This window comes from Megalobrama amblycephala, linkage group LG10, assembly GCF_018812025.1.
Source record: "Megalobrama amblycephala isolate DHTTF-2021 linkage group LG10, ASM1881202v1, whole genome shotgun sequence".
Taxonomy (NCBI): domain Eukaryota; kingdom Metazoa; phylum Chordata; class Actinopteri; order Cypriniformes; family Xenocyprididae; genus Megalobrama; species Megalobrama amblycephala.
In genome coordinates this window covers 5,588,236-5,616,103 of record NC_063053.1, presented here as the reverse complement: position 1 = coordinate 5,616,103, position 27,868 = coordinate 5,588,236, and the positions used below count along the sequence as shown (strand labels likewise).

At 35.1% G+C, this 27,868-nt stretch overlaps 3 protein-coding genes across 6 annotated transcripts in view; 2 read left to right on the top strand and 1 right to left on the bottom strand.

Annotated features, from left to right (window-relative positions):
* The window catches only part of atp10d (ATPase phospholipid transporting 10D), a 36,516-nt gene extending 33,935 nt beyond the window's left edge, over nt 1-2,581 (top strand). For all 3 annotated transcript variants that reach the window (XM_048204128.1, XM_048204129.1, XM_048204130.1), the window contains one exon: nt 1,319-2,581. In XM_048204128.1, the coding sequence (XP_048060085.1) occupies nt 1,319-1,535 (217 nt within the window). In that variant the 3' untranslated portion in view covers nt 1,536-2,581. The remainder of the gene's footprint in view (nt 1-1,318) is intronic.
* A 5,138-nt stretch (nt 2,582-7,719) lies between these two features.
* On the top strand, nt 7,720-21,679 carry dapp1 (dual adaptor of phosphotyrosine and 3-phosphoinositides). Its single transcript, XM_048204125.1, has 9 exons — nt 7,720-8,027; nt 10,375-10,497; nt 14,119-14,252; nt 14,345-14,475; nt 16,488-16,535; nt 16,720-16,782; nt 16,864-16,949; nt 19,253-19,340; nt 19,544-21,679. The coding sequence occupies exons 1-9, from the start codon at nt 7,969-7,971 to the stop codon at nt 19,565-19,567; spliced, it is 756 nt and encodes a 251-aa protein (XP_048060082.1). The 5' UTR covers nt 7,720-7,968; the 3' UTR covers nt 19,568-21,679.
* Nucleotides 21,665-27,220, bottom strand: lamtor3 (late endosomal/lysosomal adaptor, MAPK and MTOR activator 3). Of its 2 annotated transcripts, none has more exons than XM_048204126.1 (7): nt 27,078-27,220; nt 26,871-26,916; nt 26,760-26,794; nt 26,617-26,675; nt 26,400-26,533; nt 22,081-22,144; nt 21,665-21,978 (listed from the first exon to the last, which is right to left on the bottom strand). In XM_048204126.1, the coding sequence occupies exons 2-7, from the start codon at nt 26,883-26,885 to the stop codon at nt 21,905-21,907; spliced, it is 381 nt and encodes a 126-aa protein (XP_048060083.1). In that variant the 5' UTR covers nt 26,886-26,916; nt 27,078-27,220; the 3' UTR covers nt 21,665-21,904. The 2 variants fall into 2 exon arrangements, with proteins under 2 accessions (XP_048060083.1, XP_048060084.1); XM_048204127.1 differs by having other exon boundaries at nt 27,114-27,190.
* Between the last annotated feature and the right edge of the window lie 648 nt (nt 27,221-27,868).

Sequence of the window (27,868 nt, the reverse complement as noted above, 5' to 3'; positions counted from 1 at the left end):
GAAGGTGTAGAACCATCTCAAGGATGATCAGAAGAAATGGACAGCACCTGAGTTAAATATATGAGTGTCACAGCAAAAGGTCTGAATACCATGTGATATTTAAGTTTTTCTTTTTCAATAAATCTACAAAAATGTCAACAATTCTGTGTTTTTCTGTCAATATGGGGTGCTGTGTGTACATTAATGAGGGAAAAAAAATAACTTAAATGATTTTAGCAAATGGCTGCAATATAACAAAGAGTGAGCCTTTATTAACCCCCCGGAGCCGTGTGGAGCACATATTTATGATGGATGGATGGATGGATGGATGGATATAGATGGAAGCTCTTTCTTCAGCTTCATACTTGTTGGTCCTGTTCACTGCCATTATAAAGCTCAGATGCGTCAGGATATTTATTAATATTTCTCTGATTGTGTTCATCAGAAAGAAGAAAGTCATATACACCTAGGACGATTGGATGTCAATGTTTTTATCGTTCATCAGCTGGGAAAAAAATAACATTCTGAAAGTGATTCCAATGATATGGTTTCTCTGTGTCATTATTATTATAGTTGTGATGTGGACCCTGCTATTCTTTTATATTTAGAACAATTTTTAGATCTATATCTTTATCATTATCGTTGTAGTTATCGTCCTTGGTGTGAACGGGCCTTAAGGGGTTTGGCTGACAAGAAAGTTTGGGGACCCCTGCACTAAACAACTGAGAATAACACACTACCAGACTTTGACATCATTTACAAACTCACGCAGAATCATGCCTCTCGTTCTAAGAGACGCATGACAAATGAAAACAGTGTTCTAAAATCGGCTCAAAATATCAGACAGATTTGATCTCCTCCAACTGGATAGAATCAAATTCTGAAGCTACAAATCGGAGTCCGGGGCCTTTTTTCACTATGCTGTTTTCTGCAAAATCTATCAAATCCGACTGCCCAAAATCTGCAGACTGTCTCTGACTTTCAAAATCTAGCAAATCGGGGCAAAAGTCATGTAGTGTATTTCAGCCTTCAGAGCTAAAGAAGCAATATTAATGGCACCATTATTTGAGAAATGTTATTAAAACATGATCTTGACAAACAAGTTTTCAGTTTCCCCCATTCAACTTGATAAGATCTGTACTTGTATGCCTTTTCACTAGATAGAAAATAGTTATCCGTAGGCGTTACCTTGATGGCTGTAGAGTGAATTGTCTTACCTTAAGACTTTGGCCAAACTTTATTGGAATATTATCACATGTGTGTTCATCTTGTCTCAAAGGAAGCTTATGATGGTACAGTATGTTTCACTCTTGGCTTTTTATCTCTTTCTGTGTTTCAGGATCCTGTTTCGTGCCTTTTGTAACACTGTCTGCCCATCTGACCTGGTGAGAGCACAGAAAATGGAGAGACTCTCGGAGCAAGACTATTCCTCTAGTTTACGGCAGTGGAGGGAGAGCACGGCCGCTCAAAGACACGTCCCTCAAAACCTCAGCGTGAATGCTGACATGCCCTATTTAACAGATTGTATCGCTGAACAAGGCGCTGTTCTCTCATGACCAATAACAAAGTCTCTTTTGGTCATTTACACATGGTCATTAGCTCAAATAGTGACTGTATGTTCTTGCACTTTAATGATCGGTTGATACTCCGACCAGTCAGAATTCAGAGCTGGCTTTTCTCTGGCCAGTGAGAGTGTTTTCACCGTGATGTGCCGGGACTCGCTCACCCTCTGTGGGTGGAGCTTGCAGATGAACTGCATTGCAAACTCCTTCCTGTCCAGTGATCACAGAATGGACTTGGAGTCTGGTTTTTGTGAACAAAAGATGTCGAGAATTGTTTACATTTCACACGGCTGGGCCTGTGATGTTTTTATTCACACATGCACTCCAGCATCACACAAGAACCTCAAGAGTTGTGAGGATGAAATGTGGGTTAGGATGTGGCTACTTTGCTCCTACTCTAATGCAATACTCCATTTTTGGTTATTGAGGCTACAATATTCAGAGTTTCACAACTGCATTGGCCATTTAAAAATAAGCTTGCTACTTTTCTTAATACTAACATATGCATAAACTCACAATTTCCCAAACAGTCGTTTTTTCAGATTTTGTATTCTAGCAAACCATAAATGACCATTTTCCTCTGGTTGAGAGTATAGGAAGGAATGATTAAAGATGTTTTTTTTTTTTTTTCTGTTCTCAGTAATTAGGAAAAGCATGACTGTGTTTTAATATCTGATCATGGGGAACTTTGACACCATGAGGCCTTGCATAAAGACTGAGAGAATTTCCTCTGCTCAGGAATAAAATGAGCTGATGTATTTGTGACCCAAGGTCCTTGATGTACATTTGTGTTTTCATTCTGTTGGTATACATGCCTACTGGATGCATTACAAATGGACATGTCCAGTATTTTATGATAAATGCTAGATTGCTTTTTGTACTTAAATGCAATTTTATTTTTATTCCAAAAGTGAATGCTTGAATCCATAATCCAGAATGATCATCTAAGAGTCATTGACTTGAAAACATTATTTACATTCATCTTGTCAAGCCATTTGTGAAATTTGTAAAATTTGCAATAAAACATTCAAAACTTAAAATCTCGACTAGTGCATGAATATGAACATACACACAACCGATAGCCTATGTGTTATTGTAAAGCACTTGTTTAGTGAGATTAGAATTAGCTTTAAAATCAGGGCTGCCAACTTTTAAATTTAGCTTGGAGTAAAATGAAAAAAACACACAAAAACCCTGCATCAAAATAAAGTAAATAAACAGAATTATAGCATAGGCTACAGTTTTTATTAGTGTTCGACACAAATTGCATGATTTCAATTCATAAGCTTGTGATTTGAGTCCTATCTTGATTAAATATCGATTAATTTGGATAAATATCAGGTACAGAAGCTACATGTTAATTTTTCTCAAGGAAAAAATCTAAACTCATGCTGTAAACATACAGGGAGCTCTGTCAGCTGGTATTATTATTAAAGGTTAAAATTAACAACTCTAATATAGTTTTTTATAATAATAATGTTATAATATTTTTAATGATGAAGTAAAAAATATAATATGTAATATAGTGCATATATTTAGCAAAATACTCCTATAGTTTTATTTTTTTCTTGCCAATGTAACGTTATGCTACATATTGTTTACAAGCTGTTTTATTGACGTCTTTCCGCGGTTAAAACACTAATTGAGCGATTACATGAGATTTGATACATTTCGGCAAGTTGTACTGTAATCTTTCAACATACCTTCTTATGTTCATGAGAAAATCAATGTGAGAGCGTGAGAACAGTGTCAACTGCGTGAGTCTCACGCTGAACGCGTGAGAATTGGCAGCCCTGTGGGCCACATATGTGGTTCTTAGAATGACAGCAAATTTCAGCAATTCTACGTTGCTAATGAAATATCTTGATAAACAATGGACATGCACACTTGTCTTTGTGTGTTTCTAGACATTTATGTTTCCTTTTTCAGACGAAACATAGCACTGTGTGTCTTTGTTGCATCTAACCACCCTTACACTGCAAAAATAAAAAAATAAATACATTTTAAAAAATCTTAAGCTTTTGAATCTTTTATATATGCATTTTCGTTGCCACATCTGTAGTGGATTTTATTGGAAATGGGCTTGTCATATTTCTGGAATATATATATATAAATTAAAAGACCACTGCAAATTTAGCAGTTTCTTTGGATTTACTATTTATTATATGTATGTGTTAGTTTATTCTATAAACTACTGGTGTTGTTTAGAAAAATCATCTCTTCCTTGCAAATGAAGCTCAAAATTTTAGACTTTATTGTACAAAGCAACAAAGCTGAGATGCCTGCAGGACATCTGAGTTTGTCTCTGGCCGGGGCGCAATTCATAAATCGAGATACCCTTTTTCTTATCTGCTATTTCACAATAAGCTCAGTTTCACACAATTTTCTCATCCATCTCTCTAATAATGGCAGCCTGCCAAATGATAGTCAACCCTTTATCATAGGCTATATTTAACATTTTCCAAGGACAACCGGCTCCTTCCTAGAGGAGGGAAGCCTCACCATGACATCATCCACAGCCACTTGTGGTGTCCTGAAAATACCCCTAACTTGGCAATATTGGGTCACGTGACTTTCTCTAATGCTCCTGACCTTGTGACAGTTCTTACGGTCATGTACAAAACACACCTGTTTACACACCTGGCTGTTATATTATTAAAACTATTTCTACAATGGTTTTCTTATATGATTGATAAAACATTCCAACACTGGCAACATTTTTTCCCAATTTCAAGTAAAATCATTGTCATTTAGAGCATTAATTTGCAGAAAACTGGTCAAAATAACGAAAAAGTGACATGTTTTCAGACTATGCAAAGAAAGCAAGTTCATATTCATTTATAAACAACTCAATACTAATGTTTTAACTAAGGAAGAGTACAAAAATCAATATTTAGTGGAAAACCCCTGATTTTCCAATCAGCTTTCATGTGTCTCGGCTTGTTCCCTATCAGCTGGTCACATTGCTGTTGGGTGACTTTATGCAACTCCTGGTATATATATATATATATATTATGAAAATGAAAACAATTTACAAACAGAGCATTTTACCACCAATATGAATAACTTAACAATGTATTCAAGACCTTTGTTAACATTGTTTTTATATAGTACACAATAATATCCTTTAAAGAAAAATTTTACAAGATTAAAAATAATTTCTGCCATTTCCTTCCAAAATTTTGGGTAATTTTACAATCAAAAAACAAATGTGTTAACACTTCAATCTCATTTTTACAAAAGGAGCATAAATCATCAATCATCAATTGTGAAATTATTGATTTAACAGGGTAGATGGTATGCAAAATTTTAAAATGTGTTTCTTTAGTTTTCTTTAGTTTAAGTTATTGATACAATATTTAAAGGGGATTAACCAAGCAGCCTTCCAATTAATATTATCAATAACAGAGTTTTCCTCTAGGTGTTATTTTATTTTATTTTTGGAAAATAGTACAAATATGTTTGTTATTGCATTTTTTATCAATCAGTTCAAGAACGGTTAAAATTCATTTTGGTTTTGTCATTATTGTAGAGTTATAGTGAATATGACTTTTAACAAGATGAACAAGAGTAGCAGGAATAGCTTTAATGACCAAATTAAATTCCTTAAAATGCACAGGGAAACTCTGGAATTGTTCATAAGTTAAAAGATTATCAAACATATCATAAGATGATTAATATCCCTGTTAAACCAATTCCTTAAAAATGAAGATTTATTGGCAGTCGTTATATTGGCATTATTCCAAATGAAGGAAGTATGAGGAGAAAAATTGTGTGAGTAGCAAATTTTCCAGGCTAAAAACACTTGCTGGTGGAATATGGACAATTTAAGACGGAGTAGAAATATTAAAGTCATAAGTTAACAGAAATTCTAAGCCACCTATTTGGTTAAAGAGGGATGTGGTTCCCAAGGAGGTGAATCTGATTTCACCAAGTAACATGTTCCTGGAACAACATTCCAAACAACCAATCAGATTTCAGGGACAAGTTTACCATTTATGTCAAGTTTAGGATTGCAACCAGGGTTCTTCTACATCAGTGTTATTCACATTTTCCTCTCTGATTTTAGGGAGAAGTGATTAGGTTTAGGGGTAGGAATAGGGTTAAGACTAAATTTTTGGACAGGAACATTGTTCCAGGATCAACAAAATATGTTGATTCATGAACATGTCTTACTTGGCAAAATCACGGTGAACTTCCAAATGGAGTTATGATTATGATGATGAAACATTTTTTTAATCCAATTGACTTTAAAAGTTCTATTAACATCTTCAATATAAAGTATTTCCAAGCCCCCTTCTGCTTTCTTATTAGTAAGAACCATTTTCTTAAGTCTCTGGGATTTGTTTTTCCAAAACAAATTATTGATATCTTTACAATAAGAATCTTTAACATACAAAGATATGGAGGGATAGACAAATCGAGATAAGCCTTCTGCTTTAGATAATCGGACATGACCATAAACAGAGATCACGTTGTAACCAACAGTTTAATAACGCTTTTGTCTTCCTGTAACATCCTTTGTTACAAGAATTCCTAGGTATTTGATGTCACTGGAAGTACTGAGGTATATAAAGTAACTAGGGGAGAGCGGGGCAAGTTGTCACACTCTTCATAACTCCAAAACTAGAGGCTCTATCTCAAAAATCAAATAGCCACTTTGTGTGACTAATTCTTCTATAGTCAACTTTCTGTTCACATGTGGTCAAGATCGCTCTAATCTGAGGTTAGCACAATTTTCTTATTTTTTGGCTTAAAAAGTAAAAAATTTGCACTTTAAATTTTATGCAATACAACTTTGTTAGATATGAATGTTAAAAATTATTATTTTGCACAACATAGAGGAGACAATAACGTGTCTTTTGATACTTTAGCTGATTTGCTATGTTGAGCTCACCTTGAGATTTAGCCAACATTAGCACACATGTCAGTTTGGGACAAGTCGTCACATGTGACAACTTGCCCCAGTACAAATAAACACATAGAACATGCTCAAAAAAGAGGTTCAACATGTTAAGTCAGTTATGGTCAGAGATTAAACATGTTATCTGCAGCATTCCATTCAGTTATCATGGATCTATGTGCAAGCCAGAGAAAGTTTGAGTTTAAAGTTCAAAGTACAGTGGTCTTGCCACTTAACGTGTTTTGACTGAAATGTGTATTGTTTGGATTTAAATAATTGTTTTTCCAAATTCTCTAGGCATGATTGTTTATATTTCCAGTTCTGGTTTGAATTTAAAAATTAAAAGACGAGTCCTCTCCCCTACGGTCACCGTGATTTTGCCAAGTAAGACATGTTTCTGGATCAACATATTTTGTTGATCCTGGAACAACATTCCTGTCCGAAAATTTTGTCTTCACCCTATTCCTACCCCTATAATCCTACCCATAAATTATCTCTAAAATCAGAGGGGAAAGATAGGCTATGTGAATAACACTGGTGTAGAAGCACCAAACCCTGGTTGTGTAAGCCTAAACTTGACATAAATAGTAAACTTGTCCCTCAAATCTGATTGGTTGATTGGAATGTTGATCCAGGAACATGTTGTACTTGGTGAAATCACGTTCATCCTCCCCTACATGTACTTACTATAGGGTTAGGGTTTGGTTTAGGGTTAGTTGTATGTAATTATGCATAATTTATAGTTAATACTATAGTAACTACATGTAACATATGTAACAAAAATAAAGTGTTACCTTAATTTCTTTACCAAAAATTTGGAGACCTTGAATTTGTTCATCATTAACGATACCAATGGATAATAATTAAACTACCAAAAAAAAAAATAATAATAATTTTTGTTGGTAGTTTATTTATTAAAAAGGTATACTGTATCCTTCCGCTAGAGGGCGCATATAGGGCGCCGCGCAGTGACGGTTCTAAATGAATAGATGTAAATATAACGAGAATCTGTAAACACCGTATCACTGCGCGGCGCCCTATATGCGCCATCTAGCGGAAGGATACAGTATACCTTTTTATATTAACTTTCAAAAACATTTAAGATCAAACAGAAACGGAGGATACATATATTTTTCCCCCTTTTTTTCAAGAGATGCAGTATAATTAATAAAATCACGGTACAATATAAATTTGTATCTTCAATGTTATTTGAATATGTTGTAACCGTCGTGCCTAACAACTTCAGCCATGACTATTCACGAGGGAATTCTTCCGCGTCATGGTTGAAATGCGGCCAGTCGGGTATGAGAACAAGTGCATATCAGTACATGGTTCTATAAATATATTAATTTAATTAGTGGGCGGATCTCTTCGCAGACTTCCCCGCTTCTGCTGTAACTTTCGATTGTAGCGCTGGAGCAGCTGTACGTGAGTTTCACATCGAGCTGAACTGAGATTAGTGCTGAATGACTGACTGACTGGCTGAAGCCCTGAAAATCTGCTTCAGTCGCGGCAGATCAGAAGATGAGCGTCAGTTCAACACGGAGCAGCGGGGAAGAGCTCGACGAGCTGGAGGCGGTTAGGTGAGCTGAACTGTTTTATAATCGACTTGGACCTTTCTAAACACATATACACACCTCTCATGAAATAATAATACTCTACAGGATAGAAATCAGTGTAGATGATTGAGCTCAGATATAAGCAGTAACCATACACTCCTTTATTTGAACGTTAACGGTTGTTTGTATAGTCTCAGATTTTTATTGACCTAAATCTGTTACTGTGAAAGTAGTTTCTCATATTGTTTTTACAGTGTTATAATCAAATATGAGAGTAAAGCATAAACAAGGAAGGGGAGAGCAAAAAAAAAAACAAGTATATGAAGAGCAAACTCTTGTTAGTTGTTGTTTATTTGATTTGTACAACTGTTTTGCTGAGGTTAATAGCGGCGTCAGCGAAAGAACGAGGAAATACTTCTCTAATTTTACTTCTTTAGTGAATGAAAGGACCTGATCACTCATTAACTGTTTGTTATTGCCTATAATTTAACCTACATTTAACAACATAGCAAAACAAATGTTAAACACTATTTTGTTCAATGTACATTTAATTAATCAATTTACCACAAAACCCATATGTCAGTTTTGTATTTTAACCCAAAAATAAGCCTATTTTAGGACCATTAAGTTATTTAATAAATGATTAATTGCTTTGTGACATTTCTATGACCAGCACATTCACCCCAATTACAATTACAGTAATCCATGTGGATGTTTTACATTTAACTGTTATTTTCATTAATGATGCATATGAATGATTCTCACTGTAATAGTCATGAAAAGCATCTTGTCCGTCAATATTTATTTATCCAAAAGTTTCATAACAAATAGAAAATGTAAATAGTTGAACATTTAAATAGTAGCTTAATTGTTTTGATTTACTTTATGCTGAGGACATTAGCGAGACAATTCAATAACAGCACCAACACATGTGGAACAATAGCAAATATGTCACTACGTTATGTAATTGAGCTGCACAATACAGTTTGCACTTGACTGTATCCAGGTCACTGTTCTGTACTATCAATCTACTAACAGAGATTATGTGCTGTGTACGACTTTGTTGAAATACATAACAATTCTAAATTAATTTCCATTTTTATTCACATATCAGTTTTTCTATTGCTGCAGTAATGAAGTAGCATATTATCCTTGAATCAGCTCTGTGCATTAAAGGGTTAGTTCACCCAAAAATGAAAATTATGTCATTAATGACTCACCCTCATGTCGTTCCAAACCCGTAAGACCTCCGTTCATCTTCGGAACACAGTTTAAGATATTTTAGATTTAGTCCGAGAGCTTTCTGTCCCTCCATTGAAAATGTATGTACGGTATACTGTCCATGTCCAGAAAGGTAATAAAAACATCATCAAAGTAGTCCATGTGACATCAGAGGCTCAGCTGGAATTTGTTGAAGCATTGAAAATACATTTTGGTCCAAAAATAACAAAAACTATGACTTTATTCAGCATTGTATTCTCTTCCGGAATCCTTTCCATTGAATTGATTCCATTGAATCCTTTCATCTGTCGGCGTTGGTAATGCACTTTTATGTCGCCCTGGTTGTTTTTGGCGATTAGGACATCCGTGACATTTTGAAGCATCGAAAATACATTTTGGTCCAAAAATAACAAAAACTACGACTTTATTCAGCATTGTATTCTCTTCCGGGTCTGTTCTGTTGTCAATCCGCGTTCACGACTCCGCTGCATCTTCTTCTTCTTTCCTGTTTTACGGTGGTTGGCATCCAGTTTATTGGTGCATTACCGCCCCCTTCTGCTCCGGAGTGTGGTTCACGACTCTGCAGTGACGCTGCTGATGTAAGACGCTGCTGACGTGTTATCCGATGCGCCAGAGCTTCGTTTACAGTCTGAGGGAGACGCACGCTGTATTCAAGCTATTCTACATTGTTTGTATTTTGGTATTGCTATATTTTTAAAAATGGTGCGTAAGTGTGCATGTCGCGGATGTTATGTTCCAGGTTGTACGTCAGAACGCCGGCTCAGTATTGGCTGAAGCTGTTCATATGAGCATCACGACACATGCGTGAGGTTGAACCACTGTAGTCACGTTGACTATTTTACCGATGTTTTTACTACTTTTCTGGACCTTGAATGTGGTAATTTTGTTGCTTTAAATGGGGGATAAAAAACCTCTCAGATTTCATCAAAATATCTTGATTTGTGTTCTGAAGATGAACTAAGGTCTTACAGGTGTGGAACGACATGAGGGTGAGTAATTGACAATTTTAATTTTGGATGACTAACCCTTTAATAACTTAGTATGTCTTCACAGTGGATGTTGTCAGTCATCACCAGACAGCATGGCTTTGTGTTTAAGTGCCCCAATTTGTTTCTCTCTCTCTCTGTAGCTGGTATCATTATGATTTGTCCCGGCACGCAGCTGAAGCTCTTCTACTTTCGAATGGGGTGGATGGGAATTTTTTACTCCGAAACAGCAACAAGGGTCCTGACTGCTTTGCTTTGTCTGTCCGGTAAGAAATATCCAATTTGGACACAAGTTCACAAGTACTTGCAATCACTTTGATATAAAAGTGCACAGACATACTGCAGATTATGCAAGTTGGATATTTTATTGTGTGCACCGACTGCACTCCATTCAATCTAAAGAGAAATCTACCTGAAAAGCTAAAAGCTTTTTTTCTGTAATTTTAAATTAATATTTCCCATACTTCCCATACAGCTGTTTTCCATTTTAATACAAGGCCATAACCATGTCTTGAACATTGGTGGGGGGGTTCTTTAAAGGATTAATTTGAATTTAAGGGAATAAAGAAAAAGAAATAAGAACAGTAAAAGAAGATCTCTAATTGTAGTTAGTCTATTTGAACAGTTTGCAAATAATATTTTATTTTAAAATATGCACACATTCACTCTTTTTTGTGTCTAATATGTTGAAAATGCTAAACCTTTCTTGTCTCGTCACATTTGTGACAAAACCAGTCATAAGGGTCAATTTTTTTGAAATTGAGATCTGAAAGCTGAATAAATAAGCTTTCCATTGATGTAGGGTTTGTTAGGATAGGACAATATTGGCTGAGATACAACTATTTAAAAAAAATCTGGAATCTGAGGGTGCAAAAAAATCAAAATATTGAGAAAATCGCCTTTAAAGTTGTCCAAATGAAGACATATCCACTCACAAAAAATATATTTACGGTAGGAAATTTACAAAATAACTTCATGGAACATGATCTTTACTTAATATCCTAATGATTTTTGGCATAAAAGAAAAATCGATCATTTTGACCCATACAATGTATTGTTGGCTATTACTACAAATATACCCGTGCAACTTATGACTGGTTTTATGGTCCAGGGTCACATTTAGTCATGATTGAATTACATGAATCATGTAAATGACAGCATAGTTTTAATGCAAAATGTCAAAATTTGATAAAGTTAAGTAGTTTGCATCACTGGATATTACTGTCGGTCGTTAAACATTTCTATCATAAAACAGTTGTCAAATATTAAATGTTTAGCTACTTTCATCTCACCACGCACGTTCACTGTTGAAGCGTCGTGCTGGAATACGGACTCGTCTTCGGTGAACAGTAAGCCCCACCTTCTTTGATTTGATTGGATATCTCAATCATTTTGACATTGATGAGCGCTGTTAGACCGATGAGGCAGAGCAGCCTAAAAATGTAAATTTTACTTTTTGTCATCCTAAGAGCAAACAGAGCAGCGCTGCGTAATAAATTGCAGCAGGGCAGCTTTAAGAATAGCAAATATTGGGAGGGACAGTTTGGCTATTTCTAATTATTGGGGGACTTGTCCCCCTCGATGTTTATGGTGGTTACGGCCCTTTTTTAACATATTTTAAAATGTAATTTATTCCTGTGATGCAAAGCTGAATTTTCAGCATCATTTGTCATGGTATGAGGAGTCCAAAGATGAAGATGAGTCAGAAGTTCCAATCTAAAGGTATTTAATAAAAGAATAAACTCAGATAATCCAACCCAGTGTAACAGTTTGTCTACACACAAACAATAGCCGACAGTGAAAGAAAGGAAAGAAACCAAGGAACAAATGAAATTCCATGGCAAATGATCAGAGCGGGAAACTTAAACAAAGGAAACAGGTAACTGGTGATAAACACAAAAAGTAAATAAACTCAAAGTCCATGAAAATGAAACTAACCAATGACTAAATATACATGGTTATTCCAGTCTTCAGTGTCACATGACCCTTCAGAAATCATTCTAATATGCTGATTTGCTGCTCAAGAAACATTTCTTCTTATTATTATCAAGTTGGAAACAGTTGTGCTGCTTAAAGGGTTAGTTCACACAAAAATGAAATTTGTCATTAATTACTCACCCACATGTCGTTCTACACCCGTAAGACCTTCGTTCATCTTCAGAACACAAATTAAGATATTTTTGATGAAATCCGAGAGTTTTTTTTTAATCTCCTATAGAAAGCAACGAAATTACCACATTCAAGGTCCAGAAAAGCAGTAAAGACATTGTTAAAATAGTCACTGTGACTACAGTGGTTCAACCTTAATGTTATGAAGTGACGAGAATACTTTTTGTGTGCAAAAACAAAACAAAATTGACTTTATTCAAAAATCTTGTCTCTACCCTACGGAAGAGGATTAGGGCCAAACAATAATAAAAAAATAAAACCATCTCGAGATTAAAGTTGTTCAATTTTGAGAAAAATCTCGTTAAATTTCGAGAAAAAAGTCGAAATAAAATGTTGAGAATAAACTCGTTAAATTACGAGAAAAAAGTCGTTAAATTACAAGAACAAATTCGTTAAATTACGAGAAAAATCTCGTTACATTTCGAGAAAAAAGTCGAGATAAAATGTTGAGAATGAACTCGTTAAATTACGAGAAAAAAGTCGTTAAATTCTGAGAAAAAAGTCGAGATAAAATGTTGAGAATAAAGTCATTAAATTACGAGAAAAAAGTCGTTAAATTACGAGAACAAATTCGTTAAATTATGAGAAAAATTTCGTTAAATTTCGAGAAAAAAGTCGAGATAAAATGTTGAGAATAAACTCATTAAATTATGAGAATAAACTCATTAAATTACGAGAAAAAAGTCGTTAAATTATGAGAACAAATTCGTAATTTAACGAATTTGTTCTTGTAATTTAACAACTTTTTTCTCGTAATTTAACGAGTTTATTCTCAACATTTTATCTCGACTTTTTTCTAGAAATTTAACGAGTTTTTTCTCAATTTAACAACTTTAATCTCAAGATGGTTTTATTTTTTATTATTTCTTGGCCCTAATCCTCTTCCGTACTACCCTGTCATTCTCCTACGCTGTTTACATTGAAAACACATTGCGTGTTTACCTCCAAACGCCGGCTCATAATTGGCCGACGCTGTTGATGTAAGCACCACGACGCAAGCTCTGCAATGTGTCTTTAACATAAACTGATATTGAAAGTTCAAAAGAACAGCATTTCTTTAACATTTTAAAAGTCTTCACTGTCACTTTTGATGAGTTTAATGCATCCAATAAAAGTATTCATCCTGGCGCCACACTTTTGAATGGCAGTGTAACGTCAAATGAACTTATCTGACCTTTGATCTGTGCAGAAATATAGACACCAACCTTTTCTAAAATAGGTTGTTCCACTGACCTTTTATTAAGCAACTTAAAAAGCCAAATGATGAACCAATATGTTTTTTGTTGTTTTTGCTAGTGTCTTTATTTTTCCATTTCTCTTATTTTCTGTGGGTATTCAGTTTGCTTGAAGTTTTTCGGTTCCCTTTTCTTTTTTCAAAGTGTCAGATGTTAACAACTGTTATCTTGTGTCTTGTAAAATAAAGGTGCTTACTTCCACTGGAAAATATATTTAGAAGAAACCCATTACCACAAGCCATGAGGCAGCACCCTGCTCACATCACTGTAACTGATTGTTATGTATAAATGCATTTAATTATGATTTTAATTGACTCTTCGTTTATAATGTGTGACTTTGTAGAAATAATATTGTGCCTATTTCAGTGCGTCTGAAGGTTGCTTTTATACGCGATAAACAAGTTAAAATGAAGTAATACTGGGAATTCAGTCACAGTTTGGCAGTATTTCCTCACTCTCTTTTCCATCTCAACATTTCTTCAGAGCAAAGGATTCAGTGAAACACTTCCATGTCCGGCGGCAGTTTGGCAGATATGCCTTTGGCTTCAATGAATTCCCTTGCCTTCAGGATTTCTGCAGTCACCTTGCCAATCAGCCTCTGCTAGGCAGCGAGACAGGTTAGCCGCGTGCCTTTAATTTACAGTTCACAAACTTTTCAGCACTTCTGCAGCACAATCACACTATTTCCTGTTTCACTCTTGTAACCAAGGAAACCTGATAGTGCTACGGTTCCCATACCCACGGCAGGTGGAAGAACCATCTATTTATGAGACAGTATGTGTGCATACGGCCATGCAGACAGGCCGGCATGAAAATGACCTGGTGCCTAATGCTCCAGCGGTAAGTCAAAACGACATTATACAGACACATGTATTGCATTTAAAGTGCTGCTATTATGCTTTTGTGGATGATACCTTTCGTAGTGTGTTATATGCGCTCAATCTCATGAAAGTGTGTATTAATAGCACAAATTTTTGTTTGTATTTGGCGTGCCATTTATACACAGAAATTACTTTTTACGTACATATAATACGCACTTAACCCACACCACCAATCCTACCCTAGGGGTTAACAGTGCGTGCGTATCAGTGTTGGGGAAAGTTGCTTTTAAAAGTAATGCATTACAATATTGTCACTCCCTAAAAAAGTAACTAATTGCATTACTTTTAATGAAAAATAATGCGTTACATTACTTTTGCGTTTTGCTTTTTCTCACCTGGGCTGGGCTTGCTTGTTTGTTTTTTAATAACAACAAAAAAAGTTCTATTTTTGGCAAATGTTAAGGACAATTCACACCAAAAGTGAAATGAATAAGCCTCAGGCTGAAGGAGATGCATATTTACTCCTGTACACTAGAGGGCGCAGCTCAAACAAACCTTTCAGCTGTGCTGCCATTCTGGATTAAAGAAGAATAGGATACAGTAAAAGGAAGTTCAACACACTTTCTTCAGTGATAAAAAATGTAAAATAAATCACAAATGTGCTGTTTATCTAAAGTAATTTTTGTTTATTAGTATGGTTGAATTGGATCATCGAAGATCAACAGCAAAAACATTGGTTAATAAAGTAAGATTAAATACATCAAGCAGATTTGTTTAATTTAATACATTTAATTATTGCAGGTTTGTGCAATATTCTGACATTTTGAGGACTCTGTTTTTGTTCAAGTGAGAAGAGTAAATGCTGGCTCACATATTGTCCATAACCATTATGTTCGCACACAACGCCTCTGCATTTACTCACAACTTCTCTCAACATGGGGACAGGAGAGCTGTCAGTCAATACGTAGGAAAACAAAGTAACTTACGTTACTTACTTGAAAAAGTAACTTAGATATTTAGTTGTAAATGTAAAAGTAATGTGTTACTTTAGTAGTTACTTGACAAAGTAATCTGATTACGTAACTCAAGTTACTTGTAATGTGTTACCCCCAACACTGGTGCATTTCGTATGTACGTAAAAAGTCATTTCTGAGCATAAATTTGTGCTGTAGATGCACAGTACTAGGAGATCGGGTTGGTTATATAGCTGTTTGTGAATGTAAAAGTTCTGCAAAGTTTCAAAGATTAAAGTGCACGATTAATGTAGTTACTGTCTCCCAAAAGAATGAACCGTTTCTGAACTGCCTGAAACGAGTCGTCAGTAATTCCAGCTTTACTTCCTGCTTGACCTATGTAGGTTTGTTACAAATTTGCATAATGCTTACTTTGACCCGCCCTTAAACGCTGTAGTTGTAGCTGAGACCTGGAAGAGATTGGTTTGTGTTGTCGACATGTCAAAATGATGCTGTTTTCTGTGCTGCAAAAGCAAATTCACTTTGTATGCACTTCCAAAGGATGAGGACTCAGGCTTGAATTGATGCGGTAAAACTGACGCCATCGTAACTGTTCGTATCACTGTGTTTACAATTGAAATTCAGATATGGTAATGGGCGTTTCGTTTCCAACACGTGCTGTAAGCGGTAAACCAATCACAACAGACTGGGCAACTGGACCGAACAGAGCAGAGTAGGCTCTCAGAAGGGCGGGGTTTAGAGAGAACGAATTCTTTATCGAACCGTTTCAGACACTGACAGTATACAATGTATATAATGAGAAAATTTTAAGTGTTTTTTGACCTTGGATAAATGTAAACTTGTTGTAGGAGACCTCCAAGACAAAATTAGTATCCTTTAAAATAGTATAGTAGGGGCACTTTAAAAGTAATAAAGCTTGGAAAGAGTTATAGTAAAATGGCTGTCTGCACTTGGGTTAAAAAATCAATACATGCATGCATTGAGTGGCAATCATCTCTGTGTTAGTAGTATTGTCTGTGCTTGTGAATCATTGAAAGTCTTTTCATGTTGTTAACAGCTTGGCACAAAAGAGGGTTATCTGGTTAAACAAGGAGCGATTATCAAGGTATGGTTACACATGTTACTATATATAGAGTAATATTTAAAATTCAAACCAATGTTTGCAATAAATGCCAGTTACAAACTAATAAGGTAAATTGTGACTGGGTTAAACTGTTTCTAGAGCAAACCTAGACCTAGATCTGTTGTGATGTTGTGATGGGAATCCTCTTTATTTATTTTCTGGGCAGAGCTGGAAACAGAGATGGTTCACACTGAATAGAAATGAACTTAAGTATTTCAAGGATAAAATGGTAGGTCCATGTATTTTGTACAATGAGATTTAGAATTAGATTAAAGTTGATGATTTGTCTCACAGAAAACTGTCCCCTCAGTTTGTAGAGCCGATACGAACCCTGGATCTGACGGAGTGCTCAGCTGTCCAGTTTGATTACAGTCAGGAGAGGGTCAACTGCTTCTGGTGAGAAATTTATGATATGTCCGCACTATCTGATTTCTTTTCTTCCCTTTTTGAGTGTCAAATTCAGAAAATAGGTGTCCCTTTTGTTTGGTAGCGAATATATAATTTAACTTTTTTTAAAGGATTAGTTCACTTTAAAATGATGATTAGCCCAAGCTTTACTCACACTCAAGCCATCCTAGGTATATATGACTTGCTTCTTTCTGATGAACACAATCTGAAATATATATTAATAAAAATCCTGATGCATCTGAGCTTTATAATGGCAGTGAACGGGACCAACGAGCATGAAGCTGAAGAAAGTGTCTCCATCCACATCCATCCATCATAAACACGTGCTCCACACGGCTTCAGGGGGTTAATAAAGGCCTTCTGAAGCAAAGTGATGCGTTTGTTTAAAAATATATATATCCATATTTAAACAAGTTATGAAATAAAATATCTATCATCTGCATGAGCTGGTCATATACACCTAGGATGGCTTGAGGGTGAGTAAAGCTTGGGCTAATTTTAATTTCAAATTGAACTAATCCTTTAATAGTGATATATTCTGAAAAAATGTAACCAAAACTCTCAGATGTGTATAAAAGGGATATGTACATCTGTTTGAATTCTATTGAAGTTTGAATATACTTCCTTAAATTTACTTAAGGAAGTATAACTCTATTCTGCATTCATTCAAATTCAGGATTTGTAATATAAAAGGCTTTCTCGGTTCAATTCTGAATGGTGCACAACCATGAGTTTATGTGACGAGAGTGGCTACTATTAATGAACAATCTTTACACAGTTATTCAACTGAATCATCACTGAACTGAACTGAGCTGAAAAATGACATTATCATACAGAATTTGAATCTCTTATTCAATAAAGTTTGCTTCACAAGTCTGTTAAGGTGATGATACACGGGGCAACTTTTTGAGCAATGTTGCTGGGCAATGTTGCCATCAACGGGCAACCTGATGAGACACAGGGCAACTAATTAGGGCAACAGACAGTTGGCAGCAACTAATCAGAGTGGAGCAAATCTATTGCCAACCCAATAAATACTTTATTATAAACACTTGTTAGGCACTTTATTTCAACTTTTCAAATATTTTCTTCATTTTTATTAAAAATAAATGCCTTTCAGATCTGATTTGTGACAGGAAAAGGGAGAAGAGCGAGTTCGGCAAAAGGCGGATTCGAACCCGCGTCGATCGCATCAAAAGCTATTTATATGTCAAACGCCCTACAGCCTACGCTACTACAGCCGTTGAACAAACCCCGTCTTTTTAGTATTTAACTGAAATCATTCAATGGCTTCATTACAGCATACACACATTATTTCGGACAGTTGTTGGTATTTTAAGCAATATATGAGGTAAATTCCATGTTTTGGGTTGACGCATGACAACTTACTAGCGTAAAATTATAAAAGTTCACACTCCTTTTCTCCGCTCCACTGCCGCTGAGAGGCCGCCATCTTGTTTTAATTTTTTCTGAAATCTCTGAACCGGTCACGTGATCGGCTGCTAACATTCTGATTGGAGGATCTCAAAAAATTGCCCACGACCGATCTAACGTATCCAGATATATATTTGTTGCTCTTTCTCAGTGGGAAAGTGCCCAAGCAACGTTGCCCGGCAACATTGCTCAAAAAGTTGCCCCGCGTATCATCACCTTTAGTTTCCTGTTTATTATAGCACTATAAAAATAAAGGAGACCTAAATATGACATCATAAAAAAAATAGTGTTACTTTACCATAAAATCATAAAGGATTCCTGGGAAATAAAGAAAGATGCCTAAAATGTTGATGCTAATGATGCTTTTCTTACAAAAGCAAAGTTTCTGAGGAAAAATAAGACTTTTTCTAATGTGCTAGACTAGTCTTGTTTTTACATCTGAAACTTCTGCAATTGGCCAACCGTAAAATTACTGGCTATTTTTGACAACTGAAAATGAGCTAGTGTATCTGCAGCATTACACAGTTCCTGTGCTCATTAAATCTGCATTAGAGAGAATCTGAATGACAAAATTCACTCTGTCTGTGTACAGACTAAGAGATAATATGAGATAATTACAGTTTCATCTCAAAATCCTAAAATTGTGTGTTCAATATCTATTGCATATCTGATATTTTCCTACATGTACTGTAAGGGAAGCTCAGTAATGAGGAAGTGCATTCAGAAACTCCTATTCGCAGACTTCCTCCTGCCCACATATTTTCCAACGTATGCTCAATTTCAGCCTTTTACTTCACTATGCAACTCTTTATTGATATTCTTCTACTTTTTAATTTTTCTCTGTCTCTTTCCTATAGTCTGGTGTTCCCTGAGAGGACGTTTTATTTGTGTGCAAAATCCGGTGCCGAGGCAGACGAATGGATTAAGATACTACGATGGAAACTGGTAAGCAGAACCTAAAAAGTTAACCATGCATGAACAGTCACTATGAATAATCAATGTGCGTAATGGGTTAACAGTATAAATAGAGTCTTGTTTCTTTGTTCCAGTGTAAATGAATTAATCTGACTCAATGCACCAGCACTAATCGTAAATGTATTTGTCGTTTGTTGCCCTTATCTCTAATAATGACTACCCTGCATTTCCAGTCACAGATAAAGAAAGGTCGATGATGTTCAACATGGAGAGAAGTAACACTGGAGCGATGTGAGCTGTGTGCAGTTTTATGGTAGTAATTACACAGGATTCATCAGCTTCATCTGATGCATTTGGCATCATGGTTGTACATTTCATTGCACGTAAGATATGATCTGGGCAATGAATCTCACACGCAAGATTTTCCATTTAAGACAAGTGAAGTCCCATGGCACCATGCTGTCATGCTTTAAAAAGAGTCTGGAGGCAGAGCATTACCAATGTTGGGATTATAATTGACAGTAGTTAGTTTTTTTTCAAATATTGTCTTCTATGTGGAATTTCAGATTTTCTTATTCTTCTCCAAGCCAAGCTATACTCGCAGCATGTGCCTTTACTTTAAACTGTGTGTATGCTCCGAAACATATGTACAATACCCCCTTATATACATGTCTGTTACTGTGAAGAAGTAAACATTAATATTATGAATTTTTAAGCACTGAAAGAGCTATAGATGTAATATACTTTTTTTTTTCCAGAATCAAGCGCTGCAGTGATTATGTATTTTGTAGGCTAACCTAGAAGTTAGCATCACCCTTGTTCCCTCCACAAAAAACCCAATAGGATTTTCCATTGACTTTTGGATTATTGCAGAAAACAAGATCTGTGACCAAGAGAATTTATGATTCTTAAACATTTTGTACATCATGATAATAATGTAAAGATGAAAGTAGGCTATAAAATAACTACTTCAACATCACTATTTAAAAAAAAAAAAAAAAAACTCTTAAAGTTTGCATTAGAATAGTTTGCAAGTACGCGATTTTAATCCTCTGGTATTGTTCATTTGGGAGTCACACTTGTGTTGTCCGCAGTCAAAAGTGACCGAAACCTGAAATGTAACCTTTTCTATAAATCAATGTAATATATTTTTGTTCAATAATATTTTTTATTTTTTTATTTTTGTATTTTGAGAGAATGTTATGGTACCAATTAATATTTATGCAATAATTATGATAATTTTTTCCCCCATGTTAAAATAGACACAATGCCTTTAAAATCCAATTTTTGAAGGCAGATTAGTGCCATCTGGTGGAAGTAAAAAAAGAAAAACGTCTATAATGCCATGGTGTAACCACTAGATTCCTATATAGCTCTATATAAAAAGGCTTATAAATTCTCTAGTTGTTTTTACACTTAAATACTTGTTTTTATTAAGTTGTGGATTTGGGTATATATTTAGACATTCTCAAAGACAACTTTTTGTCAAGGTTTAGATTTTTTAGTTGTAAATGTTGATTTGAATTGTCAGTTTTTGCATTAATTTTACTAGTCAAAACTGAACACAGGACATTTTGTAACAACATCAAATTTCAACAAAAATTAAAAAAAAATGAACAGGAATGTGTTTGCGAACAACACGACACATTTTTTTTTTAATGACCGTTTAGCTTTTTCAAATCAAGTCACATAGCGACTTCCATAAAAGTCACCAAATTTCTTACCATAAAATTTCCAAACATTTTTTTTCCCAGTCTAAAATGACCGAACACCAGAGGGTTAAATGCAATAAGGTTATGAAAGCACACTAGTGAGCAGTTTTCCTGTTCAGTGTGATGACGTTTAATGTCAGGCCAGGCCTGACGAAGACTGTTTGTGGTTGAAACATTGCAATTTATTAAACAGAAATAGCAGTGTGCCAGTTCTTTTGAATTTCAGCTCAGTTTTCTTTTGATCGAGCACCTGCTGAAGTGATGTTTGGATGTGCTACTTTGAATTCATGATGTTTAATGTCCTCATTAATATTTAGTCCCAGTGAACCATTTGTTAGCAACTGCTTTTTTTCAAGACTAGTAAAAGCTTTAAAAAAACCACAAGAGGGTTTTACTGATGTATTTTATGTCATTGTATAAAAATCTTAAACTTGTGTTAACCACAGACCTCTGGCTTTAGGTCTACAAAAAAATACATAATCCCCGCAGCACGTGATAAATAACCAAAATGAAAAGGTATAAAATTATAATTTGTCTAAATAGCAATGCTACTTCTAATGTGATGTGTGAACTGACAATGAACCTGTAACTAGTACCCGTTTTCCTACTGTAAAAATGTAACATGTCAATAAATAAAATTTATTTTTGTAAACCAAAGCTTTAGACAAATTTATTAATTATGAGGAGACAAAAAGGAGCAGGTTACATTCATAAAAGACATACAGCATCAAGACCAGCCAACATTATATATGTACATATGTGTGTGTATGTGTGTGTGTGTGTGTGTGTGTGAGCTAGAACATCAAGACATCAGACTGGATGGGCGATCGTGACTCCCTTATCCAAATGTCTGATTCCTGAAGGTGTTGAGATGAAAAGCAACTAAGCTACTTCCACCACCTGCCTTAGTTCTTCGATCAGAGGGACTAGTTCCTTCTCAAGACTGAAGATCAAACCTAAAAAAAAAAAAAATCAGGGAAATGAATCATTCAACTGTTACTGGCATGAGCATACAATCAAAGAGGATCTGTGGCTTTTGTCCTAGTGGAGAGACTCACCTGTGTTGGCATTACTACTTGCGATGAAACTTATCACTAAGGGTAATCGGTTGAACTGTACAATCTGCAAAGGAAATACATAACCGCATATTTTAAAACAAGAAGTGCTTAAAGGACACTTTTCACATTTCCAAGGTTCTCATAAGTGGAAGTAGTCATAGTTGAGTAAACTTCTTACAAGAGATGACAAATATAATTTGTATTCCCATTTGTGCCAATAGCAAAAGAAAAAAAAACATGATAGTGTTTCCATGACTTTACAAAAGAGGGAAAAATATAGAGAGATTAATTACAGCGGTCAGAAGAGAGAATGATGCCAAATTTGTCGTCACTCGCTCAGCCTCGTAGCATTGTTAATTCATTTTACAATTTACTGCCAAGGTATTATAACACAAAGTATAGCATTAGAAATGTATATTAAAGTCCCCCTGTGGTGAAAATCAAGTTTTTAATGTTGTTTATACGTCTATGTGGTGCTTTTAATATGCTTGTGCAAATTCGTAAGTCAACACCATTGCTGAGTATTTTCTCTTTAAAATTGCAGTGATCTAAAGATGTGGTTTGATATCACTGATGTTTATGACATCACAAACTACCTTGTAACCAATCACGTCAACGTGGCAGCGGGCTTTAGCATATCATTTACTATGACCGCTCTGAAACAGGAAAGTCTCATGAGAATATAACCCGGTATACACTGCCCGGCCAAAGAAAAGTTGCTGTTTGGATTTTAATAGGCAATGGATCATTATTACATTGATTATTATGTTTCTAGCATGTTATGTTTGGCAATGGTTCTTTTAGCTTTTAACCCTTAAAAGGTGGAGTGTGTAGCTTTTCATTTCTTAAAGGATTAGTTCACTTTCAAATGAAAATGTCCTGATAATTTTTTCCCCCATGTCATCCAAGATGTCCATGTTCTTTCTTCAGTCGAAAAGAAATTAAGGTTTTTGATGAAAACATTCCAGGATTATTCTCCTTATAGTGGACTTCAATGGACTCCAAACGATTGAAGGTCAAAATTACAGTTTCAGTGCAGCTTCAAAGAGCTTAAGGGTCTTATCTAGCGAAAACATCGCTCATTTTCTTAAACTTTGACCTGTGGAGGGCAGTAATACACTTAGCAGCATCTACACTGCCAGAATTCTAATAGAGAAGAAGAAGAGAGCTAGCTCAAGACAAGTGTCTATGGTTAAAACATATATAATTTTTTTTATATTTTTTAACAAAATGACCGATCGTTTCTCTAGATAAGACCCTTATTCCTCGTCTGGTATCGTTTAAAACCCTTTGAAGCTGCACTGAAACGGTCATTTTGACCTTCAACCGTTTGGGCTCCATTGAAGTCCACTATAAAGGAGAAAAATCCTGGAATGTTTTCATCAAAAACCTTAATTTCTTTTCGACTGAAGAAAGACCGACATGAACATCTTGGATGACATGGGATTTGAAAGTGAACTGATCCTTTAAACAACAATGTAGGAAGACACATCACGGCCATATTCCAGGATGACAATGTCAAGATTCATCAGGGTTAAAATTGTGAAAGAATGTTTCAGAGAGCATGAAGAATCATTTTCACACATGAATTGGCACCTCTGAGTCCAGACCTTAATTTCACTGTAAGTCGTTGGGATGTGCTGGAGGAGACTTTACAGAGTGCTCACCTCTTGCATTGTCAATACAAGATCTTGACCAAAAAACGATGCACCTCTGGATGGAAATAAATGTTGTGTTGTTATTTTCATCAAGAGGTGCATCAATTATTGGTCAAGATCTTGTATTGACAATGCAAGAGGTGAGCACTCTGTATAGTCTGAAAATTTTTGGCCGGGCAGTACATTTTTCTGTTGATATGAAAAATTGGGTAGATTTAGAAATATAGCGGGTGTATGATGCATATTATGATGAACTATATGCCTTTCTCCAGCAACGTTCTGAGTTGTTAAAAGCGTTTCTAAGGATACTGATTTTTAGAAGGCAGCTGTCTGACTCTGATGGTGAACGGGAACATGGTTTATAACATTAGCAACAAATTATTAGCAGCTGTTTGATAATGTAGTCAAGCAAAAGGCTAAACATATTAATTACCGTTATGTGTCCGACATTGTAAAAAGTGATACCATTGTGCCAGTGGATACCAGTGGATCTCTGAGCTTGTGCGAGTGAGTGGAGGCAGGGCTAATTAGCATATTCATTAATCCGCGTATATTAAATGAAGCAAGAGTATTAAGTTACATTCAGGCTATTCTAAGACATGATGAATTTTTTTTTTCCCCAGGAAAAAATGTTTAAAGGTGCCCAAGAATGCATTTTTAACAAGATGTAATATAAGTCTAAGGTGTCTCCTGAATGTGTCTGTGAAGTTTCAGCTCAAAATACCCCATAGATTTTTTAAAATACATTTTTTAACTGCCTATTTTGGGGCATCATTAACTATACACTGATTTTGGCAGCGCCGCCCCTTTAAATTGCGTGCTCCCTGCCACATGAGCTGTCTACTATATTACAGTGCATTTACAAAGTTCACACAGCTAATATAACCCTCAAATGGATCTTTACAAGATGTTCATCATGCATGCTACATGCATGCTTCGAATTATGTGAGTAAAGTATTTATTTTGATGTTTACGTTTGATTCTGTATGAGTTTGAGGCTATATGCTCTGTGGCTAACGGCTAATGCTACACTGTTGGAGAGATTTATAAAGAATGAAGTTGTGTTTATGAATTATACAGACTGCACGTGTTTAAAAATGAAAATAGCGACGGCTCTTGTCTCCGTGAATACAGTAAGAAACGATGGTAACTTTAACCACGTTTAACAGTACATTAGCAACATGCTAATGAAACATTTAGAAAGACAATTTACAAATATCACTAAAAATATCATGCTATCATGGATCATGTCAGTTATTATTGCTCCATCTGCCATTTTTCGCTGTTGTTCTTGCTTGCTTACCTTGTCTGTGCACAGATCCAGACGTTAATACTGGCTGCCCTTGTCTAATGCCTTGAACATGGGCTGGCATATATGCAAATATTGGGGTCGTACATATTAATGATCCCGACTGTTACGTAACAGTCGGTGTTATGTTGAGATCCGCGTGTTTTCCGGAAGTCTTTTAAACAAATGAGATTTATATAAGAAGGAGGAAGCAATGGGGTTTGAAACTCAATGTATGTCTTTTCCATGTACTGAACTCTTGTTATTTAACTATGCCAATATAAATTCAATATTTAATTCTAGGGCACCTTTAAATACACTACCTGTCAAAAGTTTGGAAACATTACTATTTTTGATGTTTTTGAACAAAGTCTCTTATGCTGCTTATTTCATAATAAATTAAGAAAAAAAAACAATAATATTGTGAAATATTATTACAATTTACAATTATGGTTTTCTATTTTAATATATTTTAAAATATACATTTATTTCTGTGATGCAAAGTTGAATTTTCAGCATCATTACTCCAGTCTTCAGTGTCACATGATTCTTCAGAAATCATTCTAATATGATGATTTGATACTCATTTATTATCAAAGTTGGAAACAGTTTTGCTGCTTGATATTTTTTTTGGAAACTGATACTTTTTTCAGGATTCATTGATGAATAAAAGGTTAAAAAGAACAGCATTTATTCAAAATATAAATCCTTTCTAACAATATAAATCTTTATCACTTTTTATCAATTTAACACATCCTTGCTGAATAAAAGTATTCATTTCTTTCAACAAAATAAAAAGAGAAAATGACTGACCCCAAACTTCTGAACGGTAGTGTATATTGTTACAAAAGATTTCTATTTTAAATAAATGCTGATATTTTTAAACTTTTTATTCATCAAAGAATCCTGAAAAAGTATCGCAGGTTATAAATTAATATTAAGCAGCACAACTGTTTCCAACATTGATAATAAATCAGCATATTACAATGATTTCTGAAGGATCATGTGACACTGAAGACTGGAGTAATGATGCGGAAAATTCAGCTTTGATCACAGGAATAAATTACATTTTAAAGTATATTAAAATAGAAAACCATAATTTTAAATTGTAATAATATTATTGTATTTTCTGTATGTATTATGAAATAAATGCAGCCTTAATGAGCATAAGAGACTTATTTTTAATGTTTCCAAACTTTTAACTGGTAGTGTATGTCACTTTGGTGATCAAAGATGTGTTTTAAGGGATAAAATTATTCACTACAGGGGGACTTTAATTTTATTTTTATAAAATGAGCAATGTGAAAATGTTACAGTCTGTGAAAAGGGTCAAGTCATATGAGTGTGTGAGTGTTTGAGTATAAATAAAGTACCTGGTATGTGTTATAGTAACAAATGATGCTCTTATTTTTGGACAAGCCGAGCTTGCTGCCCTGGTCAGTTGCCAAGGCGAAGGTGGACAGGAACGCCGGCCGCAGTGCATAGTCAGGGGCATTGTCATTGGCAACTAAAGGTAAAAACAAGTCAAATCTCAGATGGAGCTTCAGCAGATACACAAACAGACATGAAACTCAGAGCTGAGGCTGTTACCTTTGATTACAGGGACTCCATCTCTATCTGTCACCACTATTGCATGGAGTCCTTCAACACTGATGATGACAGAAACATTACTACAGCTCAGAATGCACAATGAAGTATAAAACTTGTCTAAAATACAAGATAAATCCGTTTACCTTGGCAGTTGTTTATACAAATAACTCCTCAGATTCTGTAACAATGAAATCAAACGCATTATGACATTTCAAGAGAAGATATTTCAGCAAATGCATTACAGATATACTCACATCTGCCATATTCATTAGATTGACTATGTAGCTCCCCTGCTGCACCCTGGAACAAAAAGAGTACATAAAGACGTGGAAATTTCACGAAATGTTACGAAATTCTGACAGTATCTTATGGACATTTCATTGACAGTTTCTAACTAGACATTGTTATACTTGGCGGAAACATATATTAAAAGCATAATACGCTAAAAGTAATAGTATTACCTTCAATTTAAGCCAGTTTTATAAAAAGTTCCTCACTTGTTTATGTGCGATCATCACATGACAGAAAACACAAGGTTTTCCGTGTACGTAATATCCGTTATAACGTCACGTTCAAGGAGAGTGCGTGCACACAACGCCATCTAGTGGTGGCTGGTGGAGCTGCTGTTTATGTTAATGAGGGCATTTGGGGTTTTGATGTTAGTAGAGTGTTTATCTTCAGCCCTTTATATATAAATGGATTGTTTTAAGTTAAAGTATATAGTCATTTTATCTTAAAATTTTGGTAACACTTTACTTAAAGCCTTATAAAGGTATTCAGAATGTACGTTATTATCTTTTCATAAATAATTGTAAGCAAAGTTAAAATGCATGATAATATTCACAGATGCGTTGTTACATATGAAATTGTTTGTCGTGTTTTAATGCATTATATACTTTCTAAAGGTATATTATAACGTAGACTATTATAACTGTAGTTAGAATTATTCATGAGAGCATACAGTGCATTATAAGGTGCATTACAAGGCATAACTAGATAAAAAAAAAGGTTGTCGAGACAAACTTTAAGTTGGCTTGAAAAAAGCCGGTCCAGAAAGTTTGAGTTTGAACGTTTAAGTTTTAGTTTAGTAGTTTTGATAGATAGATAGATAGATAGATAGATAGATAGATAGATAGATAGATAGATAGATAGATAGATAGATAGAGTCAGGGTACTCGGGGTGGTTGCTAAGGTGTTGCTATGCGGTTGCTAAGGAATTTTAGGTGGTTCCTAGGGGGTTGGTATGCAGTTG